Source organism: Medicago sativa, chromosome 8 (genome assembly GCF_051527215.1).
Source record: "Medicago sativa cultivar Bolivia chromosome 8, Bolivia_mono, whole genome shotgun sequence".
NCBI lineage: Eukaryota > Viridiplantae > Streptophyta > Magnoliopsida > Fabales > Fabaceae > Medicago > Medicago sativa.
Window position 1 is genome coordinate 87,930,879 of NC_140756.1, and position 15,488 is coordinate 87,946,366.

The 15,488-nt window shown below is 32.8% G+C and overlaps 1 protein-coding gene across 2 annotated transcripts; it reads left to right on the top strand.

Moving 5' to 3' along the window:
- Window positions 1–8,282: 8,282 nt before the first annotated feature.
- LOC146902869 (uncharacterized) lies at window positions 8,283–12,170 on the top strand. Of its 2 annotated transcripts, XR_015022357.1 has the most exons (6): window positions 8,283–8,391; window positions 8,674–9,595; window positions 10,149–10,349; window positions 10,744–10,939; window positions 11,620–11,881; window positions 11,920–12,131. XR_015022357.1 is itself a non-coding variant. In XM_085734679.1 (5 exons), the coding sequence occupies exons 2-5, from the start codon at window positions 8,720–8,722 to the stop codon at window positions 11,802–11,804; spliced, it is 1,458 nt and encodes a 485-aa protein (XP_085590805.1). In that variant the 5' UTR covers window positions 8,283–8,391; window positions 8,674–8,719; the 3' UTR covers window positions 11,805–12,170. The 2 variants fall into 2 exon arrangements, 1 of the variants encoding a protein (XP_085590805.1); XM_085734679.1 differs by having other exon boundaries at window positions 11,620–12,170.
- Window positions 12,171–15,488: the final 3,318 nt, after the last annotated feature.

Consider the following 15,488-nt stretch of genomic DNA (forward strand, 5'->3'; position numbering starts at 1 on the left):
CCTTTGCATTTTGAAAAATATTAAATTAGTTTATCTAGGTCCATTAACTGATTTTTTTTTTTAGAGTTTATGACCATATATTATAAGTATTTCATAATTTATATAGTCATTTATATGACAATTATAAATTGATAAACATTTGACAACACGTTAAAAATCATTATATTCCTAAATTAAATCATTCTACATAAGTATAAAACTGTTAGGGACTATATACTTAATATTATCATATAATGGTTAGGTAAAAAAAAGTTTTAATCAAAGTATGATAACTTACAACTTCAATATTAATGTATGTTAAATATACTTGGATTACTGTCACATGATAAACTATAGTTTGGGAAGCCTTAAGGACCACCATGGATTGTAGAGGCTAAGCATGTAAACTACAAGTTGTATATGACAGCGTCTAATTAAGCTGTATATGGATTGTTAATACAAATTAGTCTGCTTAAATGCAACAGGACACATGTTTGGCGTTTTTAAATTTCTTGCTGAGTTATTGTGTTTCATCAAGCGAATTTATTTAAAAGCAATGTATCCAATACCTCCGCGTCTTGATCGTACTTTTATCAAACTCAACGTTAAGATAATCGTGTTCTGTTATAAAAAAAACAATCACTGTCGTTTATATTTCATCAAGTTACGTTTTTAACTATATATGACCCGTGCGGCAGCACGGGTAGACGATCTAGTATTAATTACAACAATCATCACATTTCATCAAACTATCAAACTATATTTATAGCAACATCATATATCATCGACATATTAATCATAAGCATCATCATCTAACATCATTAACAATCATAAACATCATCATGTAATTCACATAAGTATCATTATCAAAACAACTTCATAATCAAATTCATAATCAACTTCATATGTCAACATAATCATAAACATCATCTTATAGTATCCTAAGTACAAACACAACGTCATCATGTATCATCATAAATATATTCATAAAACATCACATATCATCATATCATAATTCACATAACATCTTATCATGAATCACATAACATCATATCATCAACTTTTCATAATAATAATCGTGTGGCATTGTAGCATCAACATAAACATCATAATCATTCATCATCTTAAACATCATAATCATTCATCATAGCACTTCATTAATAACTCATCAACTTGACATCTTAACATCTTAAATCATCTTAGACATCTTGATAATGCAAATGCATGTGGTACCAATACATGACATCAAGCCCCCAACATATATGAGCGTAAATAGGCTCTTCAGGGCATCAAACCCCCAACAAAAGTGAGCAAAAGCTCCAGGGCATCAAGCCCTCACCAATCGTGTGAATGACTAAGCATTCCAGGGCATCAAGCCCTCACCAATCGTGTGAATGACTAAGCATTCCAGGGCATCAAGCCCCCAACTTGAATGAGTATGCAAATGGACTCAAAATCTTACATCTTAGACAACTTCATGAACATCTCTTATAATTCCATTATTATGGACAACTTCTCAAATCTTTACAACTTAGACCGACTTATACAACTTCACTAAGATTCAACAACAGCAAAACAACAACATATAACAGTCTTATATATCATATCATCATTGAAGAATGAATCCCTTCAACATAAACATCATAATAATACATATAGTGCATATATAACAATATCTCATCACTAATAATCTTAGTCATCATGATCAAGGTTCAACAACAACAAACAACAACAAATGCAGCATATAACAGTGCTTGAATATCATATCATCATTAAAGAATGAGTTCGCATCAACTTAATCATCAAGAAGAACCACATAAAGCATATTTATCAATATCACATTAACCACAATCTATATCATCTTAGTTCAGGCTTTCTGGACAGCTTCTAATGTCCTAAACAATCTTCATCTTACTTCTAGGATCAACTCATAACTACACGTGCGAAAAGGATCGCAAAAACTTAACAAGGTTGTTTGTCTTTTAGGTGCTCGCGAGGCGAGCTCTTCTACTCGCCGTTGCGAGTTCATATTTCTGGGTTACTCGCCGTTGCGAGTTGGTTTGCTCGCGAGGCGAGCAAACTTCTGGGTGCTCTCGGGTTCATGACATTTTTCATCAAAAAGTCATATTTTAACTTCCTTAGGTCCAATCTTGACCCCAAAACTTGTCTAATCATTCTTATAACTTTTAAGGCACTCAAAACCATATAAAACTTGGCCTAAAACGTCAAAATTACAAAATATGAATTTCTCACTGAGTTGCTTGCAGTGGCGAGAGATTTGCTCGCGGTGGCGAGCTCGTTCTGGGTTTACTCGCCGTTGCGAGTGGTTCTGCTCGCGAGGTGAGTGATGAAGTTCTCCAAAATTTCACCTAATCTCTTGGTTCTACTCACAAAACAACTTATAACAATCATCCTACGGATTATCTAATGTCTGTTCACAATTTCTACATCAATTCATCCAATTTCCATCATCTAATCATCAAAACCGCACAAACCCTAATTTCTTAAAATCTCACAAACTCATCCTAACTCATGTTAGATGCGATCTAATGAATCACAGACTTATTATTACTGCAAGATAGTCTCACCCTTACCTTAGAAATCGGTGCAGCTCTCCTCTTGGTTCTTCTCTCTTATGGTTCTCCTCTTCTCTTCTCTTCTCTCTAAACATTGTTTTCTCCCAATCCTTGCTTTGCACCCAATAATAAATTCTAACCTCATAACTCCTCTATTTATAATACTAATTACTCTTCCTAATTCTGTTTAGGCCCAACAACTTATTCTTCTTTCTATTCTAACCCCCTTCTTATTTCTCTTACACCTCAAAACTACTCGATTCCTCATAATCTTATTTATTTCTAAATTAAATATATCTCTCCCCCACTTAATAATAATAATAATAATAATAATAATAATAATAATAATGATAATAATAATAATAATACACCAAATAACAAATATATTATGCTAGTAAATACCAACATATAACATAACAAAATATCACTCATCAAAATAAATCGACTAAATCATAAAAAGACATCTAATCTCAAAACTACCTCCAAATCTACTTACTCTAATAATTCTCATATTCTAATAAATAATAGAATAATGCCACTTAATAAAATACTAACACCTCACATATTTAAATAAATCACATAAATAGACTCTAACTTAATAAAAACAATTAAATAAAAAGGAGGGTGTTACACCTCCAAAAGCTATGGGCGTCAAAAAAAATTAACTCTAATACCCACTCCCACTTAAATAAAAAATATATGTGTTACTTCTTCACACGTTTGAGATTTTTCTAGACTTTAGTTCTCCTATCTGGCACTATCAAACCACCCCCAATTTGTATAATTACTTAAGCAGTCAATTTGAAAACCTATTTCATTGAAAGAATCACAACAATCATTTCTTTTTCACATAAACCATTCGTTTTTCCCTTTCCCACAACGGATAAGTGACAAATCCAAACGACGCCGTTAGTAAATTCTACCTCTCTTTCGCTTAATTTTTTTGTATTTCGTTTCATGTTTAGAATCCCTTCTGATTCTGATTTTTTAATAAAGCTTAACTACACAAAAAAATTATGTTTTTATTTTACTGGGGACCTATTTTAAATAGAGAGTCGAGCCTCCTATTTCATAGGGACGGCCCTGTCTGCGGTACATCTTGTGCCGGAAAGATAGTATGTTGTTCGTTTAATATATTTCATTTTGATTTCTTAAAAAAAATATACTTCCTTAATATATATATATATATATATATATAAACATACTATTTTTTTAAAAGATTAATATTATGCTTTTTATTTTAAATAATATGATCATCGGTATCCCATTTTGTATGAAAATAATTATTAGTAATTACAAATTATTATTTTTACTTTATTTCGTTTAATGAGTTATGAAAATAGCTATAGTAATTATATTTTCCCTAAAAAAAACTATAGTAATTATAGTATGATTATTTTTTAATTATAGTATGATTTTTTTTTTTCGTTTAATGAGTTTGTCAATAAAATTCACAAACATGTTTTTATAAAATAAATTAAGTGTGATGAAGTATTATATGATAGTTTATCATGTTATTATTTTAATTTTTTTTAAAACATTCCATAGTGTTCATAATTTAAACCCTCCACTCCCTTCCATTCTAAACTCTCCATCCAAATACACCCTTAATGTCTCCTCTCGAGGTGGTTTTGGTATCCCATTACTGCTTTTTGAAAAACTTATTGCACGTCCTTCCTTTTCATCACATCATACTTTGTAACTCATTTGTTCATCTGTGTCTATAGAGAATTTAGACGCTTCCTCATCTTTACCTGGGTTGCTCTGAATTTTTTATTTTTTACCACGAATTAATTTTGTTGCATTTTGAATCCCAACTTATCAATTCTTATCCCTCGACCTTGCATTAAGTATGCAAGAAAGTGAGAGAGTATAAGTTTGTCTCACTATTAAGAAAATGTGAGATACACTGCATACACACCGTGAAGAAACAAACCAGTCAAAGAAGCAAGAATTGACATGAAAGTAAGAAAGTTTGAGATATTTTTAATGGAAGAAGGTGAAGCCATTGATGATATGTATGCACGAAAGAGCTTAGAATTTAGGCTAAAATATGGTTTTAGTCCCAGCAAATATGTCTCGTTTTGATTTTAGTCCATGTAATTTTTTTTTGTTGTTTTTGGTCCCTGCAAAATATTTTGTTTTTGAAAATAGTCCCTGACCCTACTTTTGTGATGATTTGCATACGTGACACATGATGGCTGAACCTATTTTGTAGTTTTTGGTCCCTGCAAAATATTTTGTTTTTTAAAAATGTCCCTGCAAAATATTTTGAATTTTGAAAATAGTCCCCCCAGGGACTATTTTAAAAAACAAAAAATTTTGCAAGGACCAAAAACTACAATTTTTTTTTACAGGGACTAAAACCAAAACAAGACATATTTGCAGGGACTAAAACCATATTTTAGTCTAGAATTTACCTTGATATGTACAGAAAAAATCGCGAGGGGAGGGGTCTTAATATGTATTATTAATAATTAATTATTAGTAGTTAATAGACAGATAGATTAAGGTCCCGTTTGGCTTAGCTTATTTTGGAGCTTATATAAAACAGCTTATACAAATAAATAAGTTTTTATGTATTATTTATAAGTTTTTAAGGTAGTTTATGAAAAAACAGTTTATGAAGATACTATTTTCGTTAGTGAGAGCTTATAAATTAAAATAAAATATTATTTATTTACATAAACTAATTTTCATAAGCTTAAAATAAACTCAAACCAAACGGGGCCTAATAGATAAACTATTCAATAGATGTAACAAGTCGTGTATTTTTAATCTAATTAAACAATATGACTACATGTATTTGAATGTGTAAAACATTATTACACATAAACGCTATATTTTAAATGGTTTGTGGAAACACAATCATTTATTTTTAAAATTAAATTAAACTTTAGTACTTAAATACAAAGCAGTTTTTTAAATTAAAAAAAAAACTTTAAGTTGTTCGATGAAAATTTTGTTTTTGAGGGAAAGGTTCAACAAGGGATTTGACGTCCGGTTCATTAATTTCAAAAAGGCCTAGGTTTATCTCACCTTCTTTTTGCTGATGATGTTCTTCTATTTTGTGAGGCCACTCCATGTCAAACTAAAGCGGTGATGGACACCTTAGATGAGTTTTGTAATGCTCTTGATATGAAAGTGAATGTCCTTAGGTCTAAGACTATGTGTTCTAAGAAAGTACATGAGAGTGTTAAACGAAGTACTATTAAATAAATCTCCTTTATCCGCTTTGTGGCCAGTTTGTGGCATTGCCTGGGCTTTCCTTCGATTCAACGTCGAGCTACTAAAGATACATAAAATTATATTTCAGAAAATATACATAGAAGGCTCTCAACTTGGAAAGGTAAGCTCCTTAATATAACGGGACATGCTTGCCTAGCCAAATTGGTTACTACGATCATGCATACTTATATTATGCAGTTGCATTATTTACCTACATGTATTGATAAGACTGATAGACTCACCAAGATCTTCACTTGGGGTAGTACTGGCCGTAATAGGAAGTGGAATAGAGTTAAGTGGTATATTGTTACTTCCCCTAAGAAATCTAGAGGCCTCACTATCATCGAAGTTAGACTATCTAACACTTCTCTTCCAGGGAAGTTAGTTTGGAACCTTCTTTGTGATCCTCATAAACTTTGGGTGAAAATTTTATCTCATAAGTACATTAAAGGTGGTGACATTTCGAACATCAAAGTTGAAGGAAACATTTCTCTAATCTATGGACGTATTTTAAAGGCATTGGAAGCTTTGAGACAAGACTTTTAATTTTGCATCAGCGACTGATCCTTCTCATTCTGGCATGATAATTGGACGGGCATAGGAGCACTTTGTGACTTGGTTGATTTTATCAACATTTCAGATACTCAATTACAACTTAAAGATGTTAGTTTTATTGGATCATGAGATTGGAATAAACAAATGACAATGGCTCCAAACGAACTCAACACGGTCGTTGATCGGTCCCCTCCTCCTTTGACCTTCGATTATCATATTCAGAATAAACGGGTTTGGTGAGCTGCTCAAACATGAAGGTATTTTTGCTATACAACATATAATTAGCTTTTTTCTCGTAGAAAGTGGAATGATGCTGTAAGTTGGGATTGAATTTGGAAATTGTCGGTTTCAGCTAAGGTTCAACATTTTCTTTGACTTTGCATGCATGATGTTATCCCAACTATCAGGCTTCGATATCACTGCAACTTGACAATTTCTCCCATATGCCATAGATGTGAAATCCATGATGAAGATGTGCTTTATTGCCTTAGGGATTATGCTCCATCGGAGGAAGTTTAACATCAAATATATAGTGTTAATCAATAATATTTATGCAGTTTCACATCCTTGAAAACATGGTTACAAACCATGTTTAAAAGACCTTTTGATAACATGTTTGCAATAACTATTTGGTGGATTTAGCGCTTTAGAAATAACCATACTCTCGACGACAAACAATGGAAAATCCTAAATGTCCTTCATTTTATAGACATCATGCGTACCGACCTAACTTATGCTAGCATTCACTCTTTTAAGCACCACGTTAATCGTCACATTGTTAAGTGGATCCCGCCTCAGGAAGGATGCATTAAGTTGAATATTGATGGAAATTGTGGTACTTCCGATGATATTGTTTCAACGGTTTACTTCGTGACTACAAGGGAGATTGGATAAGAGACTTTTATTATAATAAGGGGGCAAGGAGATGCGCTTTTTGCTGAGCTTTTTACGGTTTATCATGGTTTGAAGTTGGTGATCAACAATTCTATTCAACGGGTTATTTGCGAGAGAGATTCTTTAGAAGACCTCCTTCTTTTTCAACGTATGGAGCAGTCACACATGCATGTATACACTTATTTGTTTGTGAAGATTTTTTATTTAAATGAGCATATTTTGAACATTTCTCTGCATCACGTGCTTAGAGAAGACAACTGCTGCGCATTTTTTTTGCCAATCTTGATTTTTTTTCAAGGTTAGGTGATCCTTTGACAATCTGCTCATCAAAATTAAAGACAATGTTAAGACTTGATTCCCTAAACCGAGCCAAATTTATAGATATTTTTTTTATCATTCTACCAAAAAACTCTGCTCAGTATTCTTTTTACTGCTATTAGTCTAATCCTTAAAACTAGTAGTTATTTTTTTTAAGGCTAAATTATACAACCGATCTTTTAAGTTTGCGGTTTGTAACAGTTTGATTCTTTAAGTTATTTTGGTCACACCTAAGTCCTTTAAGTTTGAGGTTTGTAACATATGGTCCTTTAAGTTATTTTGGTCACACATAAACGTTTTTGATTTAGTCCTTATGTCACATCATCGTTTGATTAACAGAATGACATGTCACATCATCGTTTGATTAACAGAATGACTAAATTGAAAACCTTTACAAACTTAAAGAACTTGGTGCAATTTAGCATTTTTTAAAGGGAAATGTTAACCGGTGCCCCCAGGGCACGGGTTAAGGAATCAAATATGGCAGTATTTGCATCGAAAGTTGCGTAATCAATGCATTAAAAGCTTAAAAAGTGACATTTTTAAGTTAAAATTTCCTCTTTTGGCTACCTTAACCAATGCCCCGAGGGCACTGGTTAACAAGACCCTTTTTTAAATATATAAAAAAATATTGCACTTACACCACGAGTTACGCAAGCACGTGTTTCTTGTAAACGACACCGTTTGCAGGTAGTAATTGCAGCTTAATCAAGTTGTCGATAATCCTAAATTAACACCCACGTTTCTTCTCTTCCATCATCATCGTTTTCCCTTCCTTTTCGATTCCAAATCCGCTTCATCTCAATCAACCTTCGCAGCTAGAAAACCCTTCTAATCAAAGGTTAGTATTATTGCCCTTTTCGTTTTCCTATAAAACCCTAATTTCACCTCCCCCACCACCTCTAATCATAATTTATCGTATTATCATTGCACCATTAATTCTACTGCATGCAATTCGATGCTCAATTTATTATTTTCCATTCATTTTTTTTTTGTTGCCAAAAGTTCAATTATTTTTTTCTATTTGATTATTGTTTTTTCTATTTGTCCAAATTATGTGATTTGATATATCCTCCTCATACCCTTTTGAATAAAGATTGTAACTTTACGACTTTTGTTGCAGTTTTGGATTGCTAAGTTTAGCTAAATAGGCGTAGTTTTGTTATTGAATGGCATCCTCTGAAGGTAGAGTTGCGTACTCTTCACTTTCTAAGCTAGAAAAAGAGAAAACCCACTTTGGTTTTGATGCTATGAATCACCACGTTAAGTCTACATGGTCTGAGCCTGAGCCTGAGCCCGAGTCTGCCATTGGCACCATAAACCAAGAGATTTCATATGATTCATATCAGTTTCCTTATGAGGAGGATGAATTGTTCGATGGAGGTTATGACTCAAATGAAGAGGCTCGTGGTGGTATTGCCCGTTCGAATATGCCTCCTGAGGTGAATTTGAAGAATGTGCTTTCTGGGATTTTTTCTATACTTACTGGACAAAACAAGGCTCCTAAAATTGATGTAAACGAGCAGTTACCCAGTTCGAATGTATCGTTTCTTGGTGCTGGAAAGAATGGAGATGACTTGCTTAATGCTTCCGTTTACACGCCGAGTGCACCTCCACTTTGTCTGCCAAATGGAGCTGAATACAGCTCCTATAAGGAGGTCCTTGAAGCTGAGCCACCAGAGTGGCTTCCTGATAGTTCTACTACTGCTTGTATGCAGTGTGCTTCTCCGTTTACTGCACTTACTCGGGGAAGACATCATTGTCGGTTTTGTGGAGGGATTTTCTGTCGAATATGTACGAAGGGGCGGTGTTTATTGCCTGTTAGGTTTAGGGAAAGGAATCCTCAGAGGGTTTGTGATTCCTGCTATGATAGGCTTGATCCTTTACAGGGCGTTCTTATCAACACCATAAGCAATGCTGTGCAGGCAGCTAAGCATGATGTCATGGATTGGACTTGTGCTAGAGGGTGGCTTAACCTTCCTATTGGTATATCTATGGAGCATGAGATATACAAAGCATCCAATACATTGAGAAACTACTGTCAGGTTTGCCAGCTTGATTTTATAATTTCCATTACAGTTTTCATTGAGCAAGTGACTTTCCTATTTTTAATCTTGTGTATGTTAAACTGCTTTCATTGATTCTATTTTGTTGTGTTTGTGCGTGTTTTCTAATACTGTGAAGTACCAAGAAGTATTTGTGCATTATATCTCAGTAATGCTATTTTAGTAGTATTGGTTTGGAAACTTTTCAACATTGGGCATCTTGAAGAGCCTTCTATTTTAAAGTTTTTATTTTTTATCTTCTATTTTTAATTTCTATACTGTTTCAATTAGTTTTATTTGTATATTTTTTGGTGCCTTGATCATAGGATTTTTTATATATGTATCTTATATTTTATAAATAACGGCGGATATGTATCCTATATTTTCTAAACGACGACGTATCAGATGCATATCATATATGTGCATCATAGGGTTGGATTATAATTTCTGCATTGACCGCTTTACTAGTTTATTCATAAAGTTTCTAGTTGTGATAATTTATGGCAATGTGAGTCTTTACTGCTTTTATTTGAAACAATTTCTATATTGGCAGGTGGCCAAATCAAATCCTGAGAGGTCTATTCCTTTATCTGTCCTCAAAAGTGCCCAAGGTCTAGCAATTTTAACAGTTGTCAAAGCTGGTGCACTGGTCTCTTACAAAGTGGGTACTGGTTTGGTTGTAGCTCGAAGATATGATGGATCATGGTCTGCACCATCAGCTATATGCTCCTTCGGTTTAGGATGGGGTGCTCAGGTAAGGAGATTATACATGGGTTTAGTTCATGTGTAAAATAATATCACTATGGTTGTTATGCTCACTTTGTTGTTTTAATTGAAAAAATGGTGAAAGAATATAACCAATAGAGGTGGTTCCGGTTTAAAACTTGCATGTGTTTATAATTTGTTCTCTTATTGAATTCTGAATTTTGATTGGCATGAATGTTACTTACGTGTCCTTATTTGTATTGAACTCTTTTGCATTGGTAACAATCATTTCTGAGCCATCGATCTGTCAAATTTGAATATTCTAGTTGGAAGTCAATAGAGAATATAAATGTTGTCTGAGGGCGTACATGATTGTGTTAGCTTGGTTAGACAAAAGACATTCATTATTGAGTGATAAATATGAATTTATCGTATATTTCCAGATTGGTGGCGAGCTTATGGATTTTATAGTTGTTCTTCATGATACAAAAGCTGTGAAGACATTCTGCAGTCGCATGCATTTTTCTCTTGGGGCTGGTTGTAGTGCTGCAGCAGGGCCTGTTGGGAGAGTGCTTGAGGCAGATCTTCGTGCCGGTGACAAGGGCTCTGGCATGTGTTACACTTACAGTTGCAGTAAAGGTAATTATGATGAAATTTTCTGCATATCGTAAGTTCATTTAAATGCACGAGCTTATCTTGGCTATTATTTACCATCTTAGTATTAACCAAACTATGGTTTTGAAATTGAGGAGTTTCAAGTTTCAACATCTGTTCTGATACATTGTGAATGCCAGGAAATATAATAAATGTATTAATATCACTAATATGCCACCCTAGATATCATGTTTTAACGAAACCAGAATGTTTTTTGAATTTTGATGGACTGAAGACATTTTTAGGGCTTTATCATTATTGCAGCAGATATATAACAGTCATTATTAGTCTGTCTTCACTCTTCATTATATACAGTGTTTGAATCTGCAAATCCTTCATATAGTTCCTGGTCACAACTCACACTTGTCTTCGCATTCCCTAAAACATAGCCTGGTCTTCCCATTTCTTTATTTGTAATGAATGAAAAAACTGGTTCTCAGGTAAAATCATCGGTACTATAGTAACTCCTACTATGAAAACTAATAAGTGCATTCCCTTATTGTAAACATGTTACTCCATTTATATTGCTGTATGCTTTCACCTGCTACCTTCCTTTTGTCACTATTATGAGTATATATTTCTCTTGACATAGATATTACAGTACAAAAGCAATAATGTTTTGAAAGTATAGCCAAGTAACTACACAAGGCGTTGTCATGCTGTAGGTGCATTTGTAGGAGTATCATTGGAAGGGAATATAGTTGCAACTCGGATGGATGCTAATCTGCGTTTTTATGGGGATCCTTATATCACCACATCTGACATTCTACTAGGCATGGTAGACAGACCAAGGGCTGCTCAGCCATTATACACCAGTCTTCAAGATTTATATTCAAGTTTACGCTACTAGTCCCTCTCTGATCTCAGTTGCAGAATTGAACCTTTCATTCTGTCAGCTGCATGTGGAGTGTCAAACACTGCCCAATGTATATATATATATATATATATATATATATATATATATATATATATATACATTTCTAGCTCATGCATTGAGTTTGAAATGCTATCTCCTGCCAATTTGAAATCCTTTTTATGTTTCATTGCATTGCATTATACAATTATTTTCAATAGTGCAAAATGTCCAATTATAAATTTATATTGTGAATATGTTATTAGACTTAATTGTACATACTCCATGGACAGTCGATGGAATAAGTTACATTTGTTTGCTGAATTCTATTAATTCACAACCACGTATGTCGATTGTACATAATCTTAATTAATTTGCAACCACATATTAATATTATGGGAAATGCTAACTTGTGCTCTAAGGGCACAAGATAAGAAACCAGAAGTAGAAATAAAATCCGGGAAATTGTGTATTTTTTATTTTGAAAGCTTTAGGTTTTATCTTTTTAACTTGTGCATTTATTGATCAATTCCATTTTTAGCTTCTTAACTTGTTCCTAGGGGCACAAGTTAGTATCACCTTAATATTATTTCTTTTGGCCGGCAACGTGTAGCTAACTACTTTATTATTTAAATATTAAATAATAACATATAGATTGCATATAATATTAATTCACAACAACTTATGCTGAATTAATCGATAGCAATTTTGTTAAAAAGTATAACAAGTTTCAATTGACTTTTTGTAGGATGTCTTTAAATTATGAGTTTAGGAGGGAAAGAGAGGAACTTACGTTTCTTTAAAATAAATTAAATACCGTTGAAACATTACATGATCATTTATAATATTTTTATTTCAATTTTTTAAACTCATTTTATACTGTTCATAATTAAAACAAAAAATTGTCGTAGTGAGCTTAACCTCAGTTGGTATGGACAATGCATAATAATATGTAAGGATTGGGGTTTGAACCCCGGTCACCACAAAAAAAAAAATTAAAACAGAAAATTTAACCATTCCCTCCTTTTTTCTTCTAAACCCTTCATCCAAATACATCATCATTAATAATGTTTATCCAAACATGACCTTAGCCGCACTTCAGAAATTCTTGACTGCACTCCACGTAATTTGTGAGAACTCAGATAATTGAAGATTGGTGCAAGCAAGGGCAAAAAGCGATTAGGAAAAATGTGACATATCTTTCCCTTTTTATTTTGATGTCTAGGAGAGAAATACTCCAATTAGAGGTGTTCAAAACCAAATCAACCCAATAGAAAAAGCGTAAACCAAACCAATCCAAACCGAAAACGCAAAAAACCACACTTGATTCGGATGAATTCGGATGACTGCTGCACTGAACCGCGCGGTTCGGTTCGGTTTGCAGTTTGCATCTCAGAAACTGAACTGAACCAAACCAAACCGCAAGAATAACTTCTATTGGTTCTTAAATGTTAATTTGGTACTGATGTTATTTTGGATAGATAACTTTTATTGGTATTGTAATGTTATTTAAGTTCTTTTTTTGGATATTTAAAATTGCTTGGTACTAAAATGTTATGCTATACATATATCTAAAATTGTTTGGTACTGAAATGTTATTTTTGGATGATGGAGTTACTCATATAACTTTGGTGGTATGTTCCGTCAGTTTATGATACAGATAATACATGAGCTTCACACTTTTATTTTCTGTCATAGCCATTGATAAGAAAACCAGCGATATTGGTCGATAATAATTAAGTTTCCTCAATAATTCAATTCCATAATAATCATAATGTGACGAATCATATAATTTATCGTATTTATAATTAAGGTCTTCAATTATTTTACAAGAATAATTTATGTTGTGTGTTTAATTTGGGTATTGATGTATGATGATTGTCCCAAATTGGGCAATATGATTCGTATTATTAAGGTCACAGTCATATAGTGTCCGTGTGACTCTGGCCATGTAAAAAGCTGGCATTTAAAGCTCAAAATAAGTGGTGTTGTGGTAGATAAGGACCTGTCATCGTCGACGATCGTGAAAATGAAAGCATGTACTCCCTCCGTCTCGGAATATCTGACCCATTTACTAAAAAAAGTGTCCCAAAATAACTGAGTCATTTCAATTTTCAATACAACTTTCATCATTTCCAATACACTATAACTCTAATTAATACTACTTTCATCATTCCCAGTTCAATATATTCCACTTTCCCCTTTATTTATACATTTTTCTTAATCTGTGTGAAAAACTAAACTGGCTCAGATATTCCGGGACGGAGGGAGTAATGTATAAGTTTATTTGATTCCATTCCATTCAAAATATGTAAAAAAGAAAAAGAATAACAACATTGATTGACAAGAAAAAAGAGAGTTGATATAAGTTAAATGTAACCGATCAAATTACCCAAATCCCACATGTTGCATAGAGAGATCAAGTAATTCAAAGATTTTTTTTTTTTTTTTTTTTTTAAATTGGATATCCTTCCTCCTTCACAATTTTAAAGTGCTGAAGGTTGGATTTGAAACCATAATCTTAAACTAAAAGAGATCTTTATCATATCATATAAACATTATTGGGTATTCAAAGATTGATTTACAACAATCAAGTTTATGATACATAAATTTTTGAATCAAACACACGTATTAGTATGTGGTCAAAACCATACAAAATCAACTCAATCATACACACGCAAAATCAACTCAATCATACATACACACATTATTATAAGGGGAATTAGTCACTTTAGTCCCTGAATGGGGAACGATTCGTCAATTTAGTCCCTGAATGCAGATAAATTGCAAAATAGTCCCTGAATGTAGACTTTGTTAGTCAATTTAGTCCCTGAATGCAGACTCCGTTAGTCAATTTAGTCCCTGAATGTAGACTTCGTTAGTCACTTTAGTCCCTGAAATTGACCATGCAGGGACTGTTTTGCATATTATCTGCATTCAGGGACTAAATTGACGAATCGTTCCCCATTCAGGGACTAAAGTGACTAATTCCCCTTATTATAAACAAAATATACATTTTAAATTCATTCAATTAATAATGTATATGATCTTTGTTGTAGACCACATACATTATTTAATCAATGAATCTAAAATATTAATTTTTGCTTAATGGAGGATGTACAAACATGAATGATGACATGTTTCAATTAATCCTACGCATTCTTTGAGAGGATTCATGACATTACCGACTTCCAATCTGACAATTTGTTTTTTTATAAGCTTCCAATTCGACAAATTGTTTGATACTAGAGAAAAATAATTAGAATACATCAAACTTTTTAACAATAATGACGTATAGGAGTTAATGCAGTATTTTTTAATTTTAATAATTAGATTATAGTTATTTTAAATGAAATCTAGTTAAATTATTTTTTATTCTGTATTTATGTGGCAATGATTGAACCACAAGTTTAGCAATCATGGTTCGATTGTTTTTTTTTTCTTCTTCTTTTTCTTTCCCTTCCTTGTTTTTTGGTGGTTTTATAAAATTCTACTAAAATTTTCTTTGAAGTTTCAATTGAATATCCAATCTCACTCTTTGATGCGTCTAAAATCTAAATTGATTGAAATTTAGCATATTCATTCAACTACCAAGATTGATCTCACGTTGGCGTATCTAACTCTCATCACAACACTTAACTTTATGAAACTAAAATGAGTTGTCATGTGATTTTGACTTTT